Source organism: Helianthus annuus, chromosome 8, assembly GCF_002127325.2.
Source record: "Helianthus annuus cultivar XRQ/B chromosome 8, HanXRQr2.0-SUNRISE, whole genome shotgun sequence".
NCBI classification, from domain to species: domain Eukaryota; kingdom Viridiplantae; phylum Streptophyta; class Magnoliopsida; order Asterales; family Asteraceae; genus Helianthus; species Helianthus annuus.
In genome coordinates, this window is record NC_035440.2 from 53,954,746 (window position 1) to 53,969,281 (window position 14,536).

At 41.8% G+C, this 14,536-nt stretch overlaps 4 protein-coding genes across 4 annotated transcripts; 1 reads left to right on the top strand and 3 right to left on the bottom strand.

Annotated features, from left to right (window-relative positions):
- Positions 1 to 555: 555 nt before the first annotated feature.
- Positions 556 to 2,076, bottom strand: LOC110870041. Its single transcript, XM_022119239.1, has one exon. The coding sequence runs from the start codon at positions 2,074 to 2,076 to the stop codon at positions 556 to 558; it is 1,521 nt and encodes a 506-aa protein (XP_021974931.1).
- Positions 2,077 to 4,288: 2,212 nt separating this feature from the next.
- Positions 4,289 to 5,883, bottom strand: LOC110871140 (probable ascorbate-specific transmembrane electron transporter 2). The gene is made up of 4 exons (XM_022120071.2): positions 5,691 to 5,883; positions 5,546 to 5,594; positions 5,263 to 5,462; positions 4,289 to 4,670 (listed from the first exon to the last, which is right to left on the bottom strand). The coding sequence occupies exons 1-4, from the start codon at positions 5,847 to 5,849 to the stop codon at positions 4,407 to 4,409; spliced, it is 672 nt and encodes a 223-aa protein (XP_021975763.1). The 5' UTR covers positions 5,850 to 5,883; the 3' UTR covers positions 4,289 to 4,406.
- Positions 5,884 to 10,012: 4,129 nt separating this feature from the next.
- LOC110872906 (probable transmembrane ascorbate ferrireductase 3) lies at positions 10,013 to 11,122 on the bottom strand. The gene is made up of 4 exons (XM_022121810.2): positions 10,905 to 11,122; positions 10,762 to 10,810; positions 10,483 to 10,682; positions 10,013 to 10,391 (listed from the first exon to the last, which is right to left on the bottom strand). The coding sequence occupies exons 1-4, from the start codon at positions 11,067 to 11,069 to the stop codon at positions 10,113 to 10,115; spliced, it is 693 nt and encodes a 230-aa protein (XP_021977502.1). The 5' UTR covers positions 11,070 to 11,122; the 3' UTR covers positions 10,013 to 10,112.
- Positions 11,123 to 13,007: 1,885 nt separating this feature from the next.
- Positions 13,008 to 14,087, top strand: LOC118480966 (protein FAR-RED IMPAIRED RESPONSE 1-like). The gene has a single exon (XM_035975994.1). The coding sequence runs from the start codon at positions 13,008 to 13,010 to the stop codon at positions 14,085 to 14,087; it is 1,080 nt and encodes a 359-aa protein (XP_035831887.1).
- Positions 14,088 to 14,536: the final 449 nt, after the last annotated feature.

A 14,536-nucleotide genomic window follows, 5' to 3' on the forward strand; every position in this document is an offset into this window, starting at 1 on the left:
TAAAAAGCGCATCGTCGGCGAAGAACAAGTGAGATAACAAGGGCCCGTCATGCGGTAATTGAATTCCCGAGAAAACCCCAACCTCCACCGCCTTCTTAACAAGACAGGACAACGCTTCCATCACCACAATAAACAGGAAAGGGGAGATCGGGTCCCCTTGACGCATCCCCTTACTACACCCGAACTCAAATGTGGGGGATCCGTTAACCAATACCGAAGCCCTAGCCGAAGATAACAACCCCCAAATCCAATCACACCATTTTGATCCGAAGCCCATCTGACGAAGGATATCAATCACGAACCTCCAACTAATGTTATCGTAGGCCTTTTCGAAGTCGATCTTAAACAAAAGCGCTTTCTTTTTACATTTTTTGAGCCACGAATACACCTCATTAATAATCAATGGCCCATCGAGAATATATCTACCCTTCAAGAATGCCGATTGAGAATCAGAAATGACCGTTCCAAGAACCATTTTCAGCCTATTAGCGAGAATCTTGGATATGACTTTATTGACCACCCCAACTAGACTAATGGGCCGGTAATCACTAAGGCTCAAGGGATCCTTCTTTTTAGGAACAAGCGTGATGAAAGAAGACCCACATCCCAAGTTAATCCGGCCAGAACCATGAAACTCCGAGACAAAACTAACAAAATCCTCCTCAAAAAGCTCCCAAAAAATTTGAAGAACCTAAAATTGAACCCGTCCGGGCCGGGGGCCCGGTCATCCCCACACTCAAAAACTGCACGTTTGACCTCTTCCCTCGAGAAGGGGGACTCCAAAGCATTCGCATCGGAACTTGAAATCTTTTGCACATCCGGGCAGCCAAGGCTCGGCCTATCCGAGCACTCTTCCTTGAACCGAGATCTGAAAAAAGAAAAAACCTCCTTCTTAACCAGGGAAGGTTTTGAGACCCACTGGCCATCAACATCCAGACCGTGAATCACGTTACAGGCCCTCCTCCAATTAATATGGGAATGGAAGAATCTGGAATTCTCATCTCCCTCCTTAGCCCACCTGATACGAGACCTCTGCTTCAGGTCCATGGATTTAGCTAACTCCACTTCAGCTAGAATCTTTCTATTCTCCACAAGAGACCATTCTTCTTCCTCCGTTAACTCCCTTAATTCCAAAATCTCTTCAATCGCTTCCACTTCTTCTTTAGCAATAGAAACAACTTCTCCTTCTTTCCTGATCATATCATCCCTCCATTCTTTGATCTTACTTCGAACTACTCCAAGTTTTTTAATAAGATAAACATCCCGAGGGCCGCCAGGATCCGGAAAATTGATACAAGCATCCACCACCACCTCCTTGAAACCCTCCTTTGAAAGCCAAGAGTTAAAAAAAAGAAATGGACGAGCCCCAAATTTCACCACAGACGATGACAGGACCAGCGGACTGTGGTCCGACCACAGCTTAGGCAAAGCTCTGAGCTCAGCTTCCGGCCAAGAGTTAAAAAACTCAGAGTTAACGAGGAATCTATCAAGCTTGCTTTTCTTTTTACCATTATCTGATCGCCACGTAAACGCACCCCCCCTCATATTGTATTCCACAAGACCCGACTCAAAAATAAAGGAGTTAAAATTATCAGCACAGGCCGCTTTATAGAAGCAATTCCTCCTTTCCTCCCTACTCCGAACAGCGTTGAAATCCCCGCCTACAACCCACATCCCATCCTTACTGTTAATCAATAATAACAAATTATCCCAAAGAACCTTTTTCGCTTGGATGCTCTGAGGGGCATAGACATTGAGAACATTCAACATAGAATTACTACCAACCAGAGAACCTCTAATCAAAATATAATTTCTCTCCTTGACAGACTCGCTCAGATGAAACCTGCTATCATCCCAGATGCTCAATAGACCTCCAGAAAGACCCGAGGAATCGACGGACTCCGACCCAAAAGAGCCACTCCCCCAGAACTTGCATATATCGGAACGGGAGACTGAGCCCTGTTTAGTTTCTTGCAGCATCATAAAATTAACCCCATGCTCCCTCTTAATGCCCTTGATCCAACCCGACTTCAAATCACCCCCCATACCACGCAAATTGACCGACAGGAAATTCATAGGTTGACCACATTAATACCTGGACCTCCGAAAGACTTCCTAATCAGCGAAACATGCTGCAATAAATCAACACCAAGCTTTTCCCCTACCTTCACTGTGTTGGCTACCTCGCTCTCGAGGGGATCCACCTGGTCCTGACCCCGGATCGGAGAAGATGGGCAACTACCTCCCACCGAACCACCTGCGGAACCCTCCGTAGCCGCTCTAGCATTCAGATCGAACCCTGATCTCTCGTCCACCTTTGCCATCTCCTCACTCTGCTCAGCTTGCTGACCTCTATCAGTGAATCCCACAAAGCCAAACCCAGGTTCCACAACTATCTCGGAGCTTCTGGGTCTTTTTAGAGGCCTTGGGTCAAGAGGGGATCCCACCTTATTAACATCAGAAGGGGCTTGGGCTTTCCTGGGCTTAGAACTCTGACGAGCCCAACTTTTGGGCCTCTTAACTAACCCACCTGATCCACAGATGAAACTATCCACAACCCCCGGCCCCACTTCCTTGGACTTCAACTGACCCTCCACTTCCTCTGCCATTAACCCTGACCCCACCGCATTAAATGAGCCGCCATTTTCTCTCTCCGCTTGCATGGGAGAGGATGATGCATGGGCAGGCGACGAATTGACTTCCCGGGGCTGTTCGCCTCCCCCATCTTCATTAAGCTCCGGCGACTTACCGGAATCCCCTTCACCGGAATCATTCAAATTACCAATAGGCGGCGACCTCAAGGACGATTCCTCCCCCGAACTCTGACCAGCGGAAGAGCCAATACAGTCCGGCACCCACTCGATAGGGTTCTCCTCCACCCATAACCTGTAAACCCTATTCTTCCATCTCAATGAAACACATTCTGACACACGGTTCACTTCCCCGACCAACACCCCAACCCTACACAGCGATAGGTCCTGGTCTTCCTCCACAAAGGACGGCACATGGAGGACTTTACCATACAACTCCCCGATTTGAGCGAAAACCTCGGCAGAAAACAGGTGCAGAGGGATCCCGCTAAGATTAAGCCAAGCCACTCTCTCGAACGGGAGAGATTGACCAGACCATCTCTCCAACCTTGAAAACCACGGCCCCCAGATACCCTTAGCCTCCAAGAAACTAGTAGCCGACCCCTCATCCAGGAAGGAAATGAGTAACGACAGCCCTCCAAGATATTGAATATTGGAAATTTGAACTTTAGCAATCCGAAGGAGCCTATCAAAATCAACTAGAGTTTCTAGGTCCGTTGTTCTCCCGACTAATGCCAGACCAAACAAGCTCTTGAACGCTTCGGTTCTATCCGGAATAACCACCGATTTTTCTGAACCCTGCCACTCTTCCCCCACCGATGGCATCTGCCCCTTCACATACCTCCCCGCAGTATCTGATGAACCTACCACATGACTATAGCTCCTGTTGTCCCTGAGACTGGAGGGCACATAAACAGGGATATGTCCCTTCACCCCAGGAGCACCACCCTTTTTCTTTATCTCGTCCGGGATCCCGGCATTCTCCACCGCGAACCTCGCAATATTAATTCTCAACCTACAATCTCCCATCTTAACACCCCTTAGATTCCTCACCAGCTCCTCCCTATCAGCAACATCCCTAAAAGAGACGAAACCAAACTTGCACCCGCCTTTGTCACGTTTCTTCGCTACGTAAGCACCCGAGATCACCCCGAAATTTTCCAACCGTTTCCGCAGCTCCCAAGGAGTACAACCTTCCGGGAGATTGGAAACAAAGAGCTTAGTAACCACACCAGCCATCCGGAATACCAACAGACCCGAAGAACCCCCACTCACCAAGCCAAGAGCACAACTCGCAGTAAGGTTAATGGAATTCGAATCAGTCTAGCTAAGCTATACCCAGATAGACGCGACCGATATCAGACCCACTAAGCAAACCTGAGAAGGATCCGACAAGGGAGCAACAAAACAGCCACAGACCAATCGAAACCCAATCCCAACCAGCGAATGAAGGGACAGTAAGCAAATATGACGGTTTAGAATGAAGGGTCAAACCAGAGGGAGGCGACCACGCACGCTAAACCGGCTTGCCGCCCTCGTCGAGCCGTCGGCGATCAGGGGAAGACGAAGAGGGAGAGAAAAGCTAGATAGTATTTTTTTTTTTTTTTTTTTTTTTTGAGTTACCTTTAAATGACTTTACTCATATTGTATAATGGTTACCTTTAAATGACAACTTGAATAAAACAACCACTGAAAAATTATTTGAACAAACAAATGGCATTCCGCAATTATTATTGGCATATTAGAATAAAGTGATGAAAACAATTGAAGACATCCAATACAAACAAAATAATATGGTTCGTTAACGGACGGCCGTTAGTAGTTTCTTCTGGGAAGGATGACGCTAAGGCCAACAAATATTCCAAATAGGAGTATTAACAATCCAGTAAAGTTGATCATCAAAGCTTCTTGGCTGCGTAGTAGGCCTTGAAAAATGAATTTTTGTGTCAATCCAGTCTCGGCAGTCACTATGGTCATAAAGAAAAGGACTATGCCGAAAAAAGCATGCCATGGAGCCATGTTAGCCCTTGTTGTTGATTCCGCACGCGGGTAGAAGAAAGTGAAAAATCCCAGCAGCCACTGTAGGTTTGCGATACACCGGTTTTCGGTTGATAAGTATATGTTTTTGGAAAAAAAATTGTGAAAATGGTAACGTAGTTCAATCATAAAGTTTGATCATGTTAGCATAAATAGTTAAGATAATCAAAGGGTTGTTGTTAAAGAAACATCACCCCCGGCTATTAGTGTACATCAGCTCATTTGTCACATCATACAGGACGTATAGTCCATATTACTGGGGAAAAGGTCATATGGGTTTGTAAGTGGTCACATCAGTCATTTATTTGTCAATCAAAACATCATACGAACCATATGATTTGTTTCTCATACGACCCGTATGACATTTTTACCCATACAACCGGTTCTTTCATGTCATACGGCCCAACCATTTTCTTTAAGTCATACGGCCGGCATGACACTTCACTTGTGTTTATTAAAACTAAGTTTAAAGTTTGATCATGTTGGTCAATCAAATCTTTGAGTTTTAAAACAAAAACTTAGTAAGAAATATTATATTTTGTTAATAAAAACATAATCAAACAATGCTATCTTTTTTAATGTAATTTACTCCTTCAAAGCATTATAAATAGCATAAAACATGTATGTAAATAACCTGTAAACCAAACAAGGAGATTGTTGACAACCCGATCCAAGAATGTAGGGTGTACATATTTGGGAGGTGGACTTCATTATGAAACTTGAAAACTGCATAAACACCCAGAATTCCAGCAGCAAGTGCAATAAAATGCAATATCAGGTGAACGGTTTTTTGTGCTTTTCGGTTTGCAGGTATTGCCTTGTACACGACGATAGCTGATTCAAAGACCGTTATCGATTAGCAACTGTGTATCGATTGTTTCAAACACTACTTAAAAGTCCAAATTAACATATGTTACCTTCCCCGGAAAACAAAAGGAATCCAAGAATCATGAGAAGAGGATGCAACTACAAAAGGTAACAAAGATTTAATTAATATACTTGATTAGCAAATAAATAGACTAACAAAAAACACATAAATACGGAGTTATTATGAAAACTTACATTGAAAATCTTGGCTTTGATACGGGAATTGAAAGCGAAACCTTCACGAAACTTGATGAGCCAAACCAGGCTGAGTGTTGCAATAGATATCGCTAGTAAGTGCACGAATATGGTTACAGGAGTCGCTGAAATCCGATAACTAGAACCACCCTTTGCCATGGTAGCACAGCAGGCTGAACCAAAAAGATTAGCCTTGTTATTGGTCTTAATTAGTAGAAGGCCAGTAAAGACATATGTTCTTATAGAGTTAGATGCAACCAAGACAAAAGGTCTTCTTTGTTTTTATCAATAAAAAAAAGTTGGAAACAGTTAACTAACCTTGATTATTATTATTATTTATTGGTAAGCATTATGTCGATAGCGCCACGTGCATGATCAAAGTTCTTATGCAAGAAAAGTTGAGATGGACAACAACAAAAGATGATAACATCAATAGATTTGAAACCGACAGCCATACGAAGTTCATTGTTCATAGAAAAATCAAGGGAGGACGAAAGTTTAACGGGTAGTGAGGAACAAAAGATTCCTGTAGACCGAATCCCAATCTGATTGATCCCTACAAATACTACAATCCAAAGCGCTATTACAAGGAAAACAATGACATTATAGTTGGTTGTCTTTTCTAGGGTAGGGAATGTTGGTATCATCGGAAACCCAGGACCAATCGGAACGGATGGTCTTGTGACCACAAACACAATCATTTACGAACAACCCACAACAATCACAAGTATTCATGATGATGAATTGTAACGAAACTGATTTGCAAAACAAAACAAACTAACCGAATTGAAAATTGAACAAACTAGAAACTTGAATATGATAACTGAATGTAACACACGTTCTGATTACAAACTGACTGAACAACCGATTAACAAGGATGTTGGCAGCCGGCTTTTATAGGGATGAACAGTCACGTCGTTTCCCAGTCACAACCGTTCGCGAATAGTTGCGATGTTCCAAAATAACCGCCTGGTGGTTATTTGCTGATAAGGGTCGTGACGTTTCATAAGTTCCGGCCCAAATTCCTTGTGTTAACCGCTAAACTAATGGACTAGACATAACATCCTTGTTCGACCCATACATATGTGGCCTACGGCCCAAATGACAATAAAACATAACATACTAGTGTTTTGACCCATTACTAAATAAACTAAAATAAATAAACATAAACCGGCCCGAGGCCCATAGCATGTAACTCGGATGATCTTGATTACCATAACGATCTTCATTCTCCCCCTTAAGCAAGAACATCCGAGCCCTTCGATCACGATCACTCCTTGCGGTTGTTGGTGACCTCGATCTTGACCACCACGTCATCGTCGCTTGAATCGTCGATCCATCCGCAATTGCTTGAGCTTTCGGCCATGCCAACTTTCTCTCTTGCACGCTCCTTCTTGATGTAGTCGAAATACCATTCGACCAACTCTAGATAATAAATGTAGGCGACCTTCATCTCGTAAGCGTCGTCCGCTTCGTAGCCATACTTCATCGAAATATCGCCCCACATGTCTTTCTTCATTATTTCTTCGAACCCACCGTTGTGCTTCACGATGCGGTGTAGTAGTATGAGACTGAGATCACGCCCATCAATTAACTCCGGCGGCATTGCTTTTTCACAAACAATCCCTAGAAAGTCTGTGATGAACCAAACCAAAACTTCCTCGAATGGTGCGTCGAAGAATCTTGGGTGCTTCTTGATTTCTTCGTGTAGTGTGATAAGATCCCCTGGTTCAATGCAACTTTCCATGATTAAATCTCTTTCAACAACATCCTCCTCGAGTTGAGAGAGAGTTATTGCCCGTTCCCGAAGCATTTCTCTAGATTGGCGCGGATTATCCTTCTCGCCTTCAATATAGATTAACAAAGCCTTCTTTGCTTTCTTGGAGTACACAACCTTCCTAGCGTTTGGACGTTCACCGTACACTTTCTTTTTGCTTTTCGACTTCTCGAATTCTCGTTCATAATAATCCCCCAGACACTCTTGAAATTCCTCTTTCTCTTTCTTGTAGCCATTATCAACCCCAAGATTATCGTAGAAAGCGTTAAGATAATCTTGTTCCAAGTCGGTTTCCGACTTGTCTTCGTATATGTCGAACCCCTTTGATCGACAACCGAACATCTTCTTTAATACGCACTTCTCACCCATAGTAACCGTCTCAATCCCTTGAAACAGGAGTTGTTCCAAACTTAGAACATTCCTGTCCAGTTTTGGTGCGTAACTAACACACGGGATTGTCTTATCCTTGCCGTCCACCGGCACCCTTACTTCACCAATTCCATGAACAAACGAAACGTCTTTCTTGCTTTCATTCGTTACAACCCCGAAGTGTCTCTTAAAACACTTAAACAAATTACGGTTTCCCGTCATGTGCGTCTTAAACGTGGGATCCACAACCCAGATTGAATCTCATTTACCCCCGCAAGTATCCTTCACAATGTAATCACACTCGACTGGCAATGGTGATAATATAATATACTTACTAGGGCAAATTGACGCGATGTGGCCAAACTTCTTGCACTTGAAACACCGAACCCCCGGTTTTCTTGGCCTACCCACTGGTGCATTAGGTTTCTTCCCGTACTTCTTCGCGAAACCCTTTTGGAATACCTTCTTTGGAAACTTTTTCATTGGTGATACCCCGGTCCGCATGGTTGGCTTCCCCTGCGCGTACTCATCCGCTTCCGCCGCCCGGCCGCACTCTCCACTACGAACAAACACATCATCACCATAATCGGTAACCACCGATTTCCCTTTGTTTCCACGAACCCGGTTTTCTTCTTGATCACAATCCCTTCCGCTTCCTGTTAAACCTTTGGCTCTGATACCAATGTTGGTATCATCGTCATCGGAAACCCAGGACCAATCGGAACGGATGGTCTTGCGACCACAAACACAATCATTTACGAACAACCCACAACAATCACAAGTATTCATGATGATGAATTGTAACGAAACTGATGTGCAAAACAAAACAAACTAACCGAATTGAAAATTGAACAAACTAGAAACTTGAATATGATAACTGAATGTAACACACGTTCTGATTACAAACTGACTGAACAACCGATTAACAAGGATGTTGGCAGCCGGCTTTTATAGGGATGAACAGTCACGTCGTTTCCCAGTCACAACCGTTCGCGAATAGTTGCGATGTTCCAAAATAACCGCCTGGTGGTTATTTGCTGATAAGGGTCGTGACGTTTCATAAGTTCCGGCCCAAATTCCTTGTGTTAACCGCTAAACTAATGGACTAGACATAACATCCTTGTTCGACCCATACATATGTGGCCTACGGCCCAAATGACAATAAAACATAACATACTAGTGTTTTGACCCATTACTAAATAAACTAAAATAAATAAACATAAACCGGCCCGAGGCCCATAGCATGTAACTCGGATGATCTTGATTACCATAACGATCTTCAGGGAAGTTAATTAGCTTTTAAGTGATTGTAATGGAATAAGTTTGGTGAGACTGTAAGAAATTTATAACACTTGTACACAGTGCTCGATCGGCACATATAGGAGAGAAAAAAACGGGATTATGTATTTACATAACCGAGTTATGTATCTAATTTACAACGCTAGCTACTCGTGTTTATGTGATTTTTAAAAGTCTCTACTCAAACTTTGGTTGTTTATGTGTTTCACAACAGTGTTGTTATATACTGGACATTGTTTTGACCCATGACCACATAGCAAACTATTACATAGAATATGTAAAGTAGTAAATATAAAATATATTAGTTGTGATTTGTTATGTAGATACAATTTGGTTTTAGTCATCTTCCATTGTCGGTGCGGTGATGTCACGTACAGTGTAAGCTCATGTCGCCATAGCATGTTGATGTGCTTATTACTGCCACTGTTATGATCTTAGATTCGTCGTCATGATGTTTAAAACTCTTTAGGTTTTTTATATACAAGCAGCTTTATTGTTTTTCGCTCCGTCTAAGCGTTTGATATATTAGTTTGGATTTGATATAATATGTTAGTTAGAATTTGTTATACAAATAAGATTTATTGCAATTATTATTACACGCCATAATGCAAAACATACCAACCAGTTTTCCAAGTGTTCATTATTGTTAGTTAGAATTTGTTATACAAATAGAATACTTTTAGATACACCAATTGCACTTCAGTTTTCCAAGTGTTCATTTACACAACATTCTTTAATGTTTATTTGGTAAATAGCACTAAATCAAAGGCTTATGTAAATCACATATAAACACAAAAGCAACACCAACGGGGTGGTGGCCCATTGGCAAAGGCAAAGCCAATAAACACTTGCAGCTATTAAGCATCAATGACAGTCATTAGTCACACAAAACCAACCAATTAATTAATAAATCCTTCTTACAAGATATATATTTTCAAATTTCAAACATATTAGAAAATCCAATGAAAAAGTAAAGATCACGCCATTTGATTATGTGAAGTATAATGACCAAGAGAGACCGAAAGATCAACTGTGATACCAAACAAAAGGATTGCCAAACCAAGAAAGTTAATCAAATAACTTTCTCTATTGTTTTTGAGCTGCATGAATGTGAATTTCTGCATCAATCCGGTTAGGGCTGCGCATATCGCCATGTATAGCAACATTCTTCCTCCCGACACGTGCCAATGTGATAGGCTTGCTCTTGTCGGCACTGATGCTTTTGGAAATACAAACAAACTGAACCCGAATAGCCACTGCCAAAATATATAAATTTTGTATCAATCTTTCAAACTATGTGAGCATATTGATTATATTTTTAGCTATAAAAACTCGTATATATATTACCTGCAAGATGAAAAGGCAGAAAGTGCCCATGCCAATCCAAGAATGCAAGCTATACATATCTAGTAGGTTCACCATATCATGAAACTTGAATGTTGCATGGAACCCTACAATGCCTAAAACAAGTGCACAAAGGTGCAAGAACAGGTGTACAAACTTGGGGACCGGCCTCTGTGCAGCTACCGTCTTGTATGCCATCATTGCTGTTCCAATAGCACATAAATATTGGCATATCGACGTTAACATTTCAATCCAGATACGTAACTCAAGAAAAAAACTTACCTTCACCAACGAGAAATATGAATCCAAACAACATAAGGAAAGGGTGAACCTGCAGTGGGATATGGATATATGATCACTCAATTGTATAAGAATATGAAGGTTTATTAAAACATGGTCAATATGAATAAGGGTAACTATCTTACATTGAATACGCGATAAGGGTTGGATGAATCAAGCTCGATTCCTTCACGATAGTGCAACAACCAAATAAGCATAAGGATGTTAGCCAAGATACCAAACATGTGTGCTGCTACTGTGATTCTTGAAGAGGTCATCCAGAGGGACTCTCGAGGAGCGCCGAAGTCCATTGCAAATGAAGATCAGTGTGTGTTTCTGATCACTACCTTTGAGTTATAACTGTAGGGTTTTCTTTAGATATTCTGAATAAATAGTTACAAAAAGAACATAATTGTGTAAAGTTTGCTTGATACCATAGGTTTGGTATCAAGGGATAGTTGTGCTTTTGAAAAAGCTTCAATATGAAGGGAATTTAATCCAGCTAGAGGAAATATATTCTAGGACACCCTTCAGGTTAAACAAGGGCCCAGCATGTCTCATCTCCATAATAAAGTTGATCCACATTGTATTATCTCATCTCATAAATGATTTTAACGTCTTAATTTGTACATATTTTTTGGGAATACAGCTTAGCTTCTTTGTACATTTGTGGAAACAAAAGCATTGATTCTTCGCTTCAAGTATCAGTTTTATAAGGTTTCTCTAAAAAGTTACGTTCAAGAACAAAGTGATAGCTTCATACTTGAGACCATATGCTGCCAATTGAAGATTTGTATGATATAGTGATATGTTTTGATGTTTAATATAAGAAAATTATTATCTGTAAAGTGTAAACTTTTGTGAATAGATTTGGATGTCTTGAAGAAGACGACCCAACAATTAATGGTGAAAAAGGTGTTGTGGATCTCATGTTCCATAACTCTAGAGAAGTTACTACTAGATAAGAGAGTGAGTCATTTCAACTTTAATCCGAATAACATGTTGCAATCATGGCAACATGATTCTGAAATGGCTCCAAAGCATCCATTTAGTGGTTAAAAATGCTGAATAAATTTCTTATAAAGTGATCCCAAATATGTTAACTGACGATAAAAATAGGGTCTACATGTTCACACACCTTAATGCCTATTTCCACACCCTTCAAGACGCCTCGTATAGACCTATACGAGGCGTATAGGGTTTCTTTTCCCGACCAGCTTCTGCACCTCGTACAACGTCACATCAGTCACATCAGACGGGGAGTCTAGGCCTGTACGAGGGACCAATACGAGGGTACTTAGACGCCTCGTATAGGTCTATACGAGGCGTCTTGCTGACTGATTTGACTATGATGAGACTATGTGTCTGGCATGACTTAAAGGCATACGGGGAGTAAAGAGCTATACGAGGCGTCTATATCTCACATAAAATGCAACATACAGTGCATTCTTGGTCCACACCCGAGCATTCAACAAACACTCACATTCACACATTCTGTTTCTTCTTGTATTTATTCGAAAGACACTCTTGTTGTTTGTATTTTCGTTCTTATCATCCCGGAGTGTTGAAATGTCATCATATTGGGACGGCACTATATCTTCGGGCAGTATTCTAGCGACAACTGGAGGCACGAAAGCGTTCCGGTAACAGTTATTAGCTTAAATGTTTTAATTACTTGTTGTTTTAGTTTATTATTTACTAATGATGATACGGTTGTCTATTTTGGAGGAGTCTGGCGTTCCCGATTCTAATGAGCAAGAGGAGGTTGTGTCTAGTATACAAGGAAAACAAAACAGCCCGTTTCTAGATTTGAACAAGCATCCTCCTGTTGATGAAACAACCCCTGTAGATGACTCATACCATGCTAGTGGATACGGAGGAGACGGTGGATACGGAGGAGACCGTGGATACGGAGGAGACCGTGGATACGGAGGAGACGGTGGATATGGTGGATACGGTGGATACGGTGGATACGGAAGAGACGGTGATCATCAGCAATTCATTTCCCCGGGCACTCCTTACGTTCATCAAAACAATCCGGACGTTGGAGGATATGGTGGATATGGTGGTTATGGTGGATATGGTAGATATGGTGGTGAGGCACCTCCCATCCTGGACAGTCCGTACTTAAAAAAGCAGGTATAAATTACTATTTTATTATTAATATTTTATTATTATTATTTTATTATTATTATTATTTTATTATTATTATTATTTTATTATTATTATTATTATTATTAATATTGTCGATGTTACAAGTTTTCAACTCTTTAGATGAACTAAAGAAACGGATACAACAAATAGCAAACGCGGATGGTTTCGTTATTGTCACCCGTCGATCAAAGAAAATCGGGGGAAGAACCGGGAGGGTATGGCTTGAATGTGATCGTGGTGGTGAGCACCAAACTACAGCAACACTTAGAAAAGCTGGAAGCAAAAAAACCGGTTGCCTATTTTACCTGCTAGCTGTCCGAAACCACCCGTATGAAACCTGGGAGATAAAAGACGGAACAATTGAACATAACCACGAACTTTGTGAGGACCTGTCAGCCCACGCGTTTGTGCGAAGGTTTACTCCAAGCGAAATGAAACTGATCGAGCAGCTGACAGCTCCAAACATGGAGCCGCGCAAAATATTTCAAACGATAAGGAAGCAGGACCCCGACAGGTTTCATGTTCAGAAAGACGTTCAAAACGTTGTAGCGAAGATTAGAGCCGAACAAAGACAAGGATTGACTCCCATGCAGTCACTAGAAAACGTGCTGATAAACAACGACTTTATTTACGAGACACAGGAGGAACCTGGAACAGAGATCGTAACAGAGATCTTCTTTCTTCATCGGGACTCGAGAGTCATGTGGCGTGCATTCCCCCACGTCATGCTGATCGATGCGACGTACAAGACAAACATATACAATATGCCCTTTATCCAGATTATTGGTATGACGCCTACCAACAAATCGTTTATTATCGCGCATGCCGTTGTTAGTAAAGAACGGGGTGATAACTTTGTGTGGGTGCTTGAGAGGGTTAAGTCAATGTTGGATGAATGTATGGAGCCACGTGTGATTTTAACGGATAGAGACCTAGCCCTTATGGGCGCGTGTGCTAAAGTATTTCCAGACGCCTCTAGGCTTCTTTGCAGGTGGCACATACAACAGAATGTTATGAAGCACTGCAAGGGTGCCTTCACAGACAAAGACTGGAAGAAATTTTTGTCATTCTGGGGGACATTGATTAAGTCTCCATCCATACCCATCTACGAGTACCACTTGCGCAACATGCGAAAGCGACTTGTGGAGTGCAAACGTTCTAGTAAGTTTTTCTAATAACATACGACTCACCTATGCAAATTTTATTAAATTATTTTTACTTTTTAGGAGTCTTCAAATACGTGTGCGATAACTGGCTAAAAGACTATAAGGAGATGTTCGTCTTTGCGTGGACTAATAAGAGGCGCAACTTTGGTAATCGTACCACAAACAGAGTTGAGAGCCAACACGCCAACTTAAAGAGATACGTCCTAGATAGGAGCTCGTTGGACCGTGTAATTGGTTGTGTCCGGGATATAGTTGAGACACAGTTCGGTGAAATAAGGAAGACTTTTCGAGAAAGCATCGAAAAATCAATGAAACACCACAAACACCCGATGTTTCAACACCTACTTGGAAAAGTATCCCATACAGCCCTTGACTTGTTGCATGGAGAGGCAATTAGGAAGCTAGATGTCTTGGAGCGCTTTCATTCATCATGTGGTTACCAAATGTGGCACAGCTGT

Excerpts from the sequence above, each read along its gene's own strand:
- LOC118480966 (XM_035975994.1), top strand. The coding sequence starts at position 13,008 with ATGTTACAAGTTTTCAACTCTTTAGATGAACTAAAGAAACGGATACAA.
- LOC110871140 (XM_022120071.2), bottom strand. The coding sequence starts at position 5,849 with ATGGCAAAGGGTGGTTCTAGTTATCGGATTTCAGCGACTCCTGTAACC. Across the intron at positions 5,595-5,690 it reads TCAAAGCCAAGATTTTCAAT|TTGCATCCTCTTCTCATGAT; the intron begins GTAAGTTTTCAT and ends TACCTTTTGTAG. Across the intron at positions 4,671-5,262 it reads TCTCCTTGTTTGGTTTACAG|TGGCTGCTGGGATTTTTCAC; the intron begins GTTATTTACATA and ends GCAAACCTACAG.
- LOC110870041 (XM_022119239.1), bottom strand. The coding sequence starts at position 2,076 with ATGAATTTCCTGTCGGTCAATTTGCGTGGTATGGGGGGTGATTTGAAG.
- LOC110872906 (XM_022121810.2), bottom strand. The coding sequence starts at position 11,069 with ATGGACTTCGGCGCTCCTCGAGAGTCCCTCTGGATGACCTCTTCAAGA. Across the intron at positions 10,683-10,761 it reads CATATTTCTCGTTGGTGAAG|CAATGATGGCATACAAGACG; the intron begins GTAAGTTTTTTT and ends CTATTGGAACAG. Across the intron at positions 10,392-10,482 it reads TCTGCCTTTTCATCTTGCAG|TGGCTATTCGGGTTCAGTTT; the intron begins GTAATATATATA and ends ATATTTTGGCAG.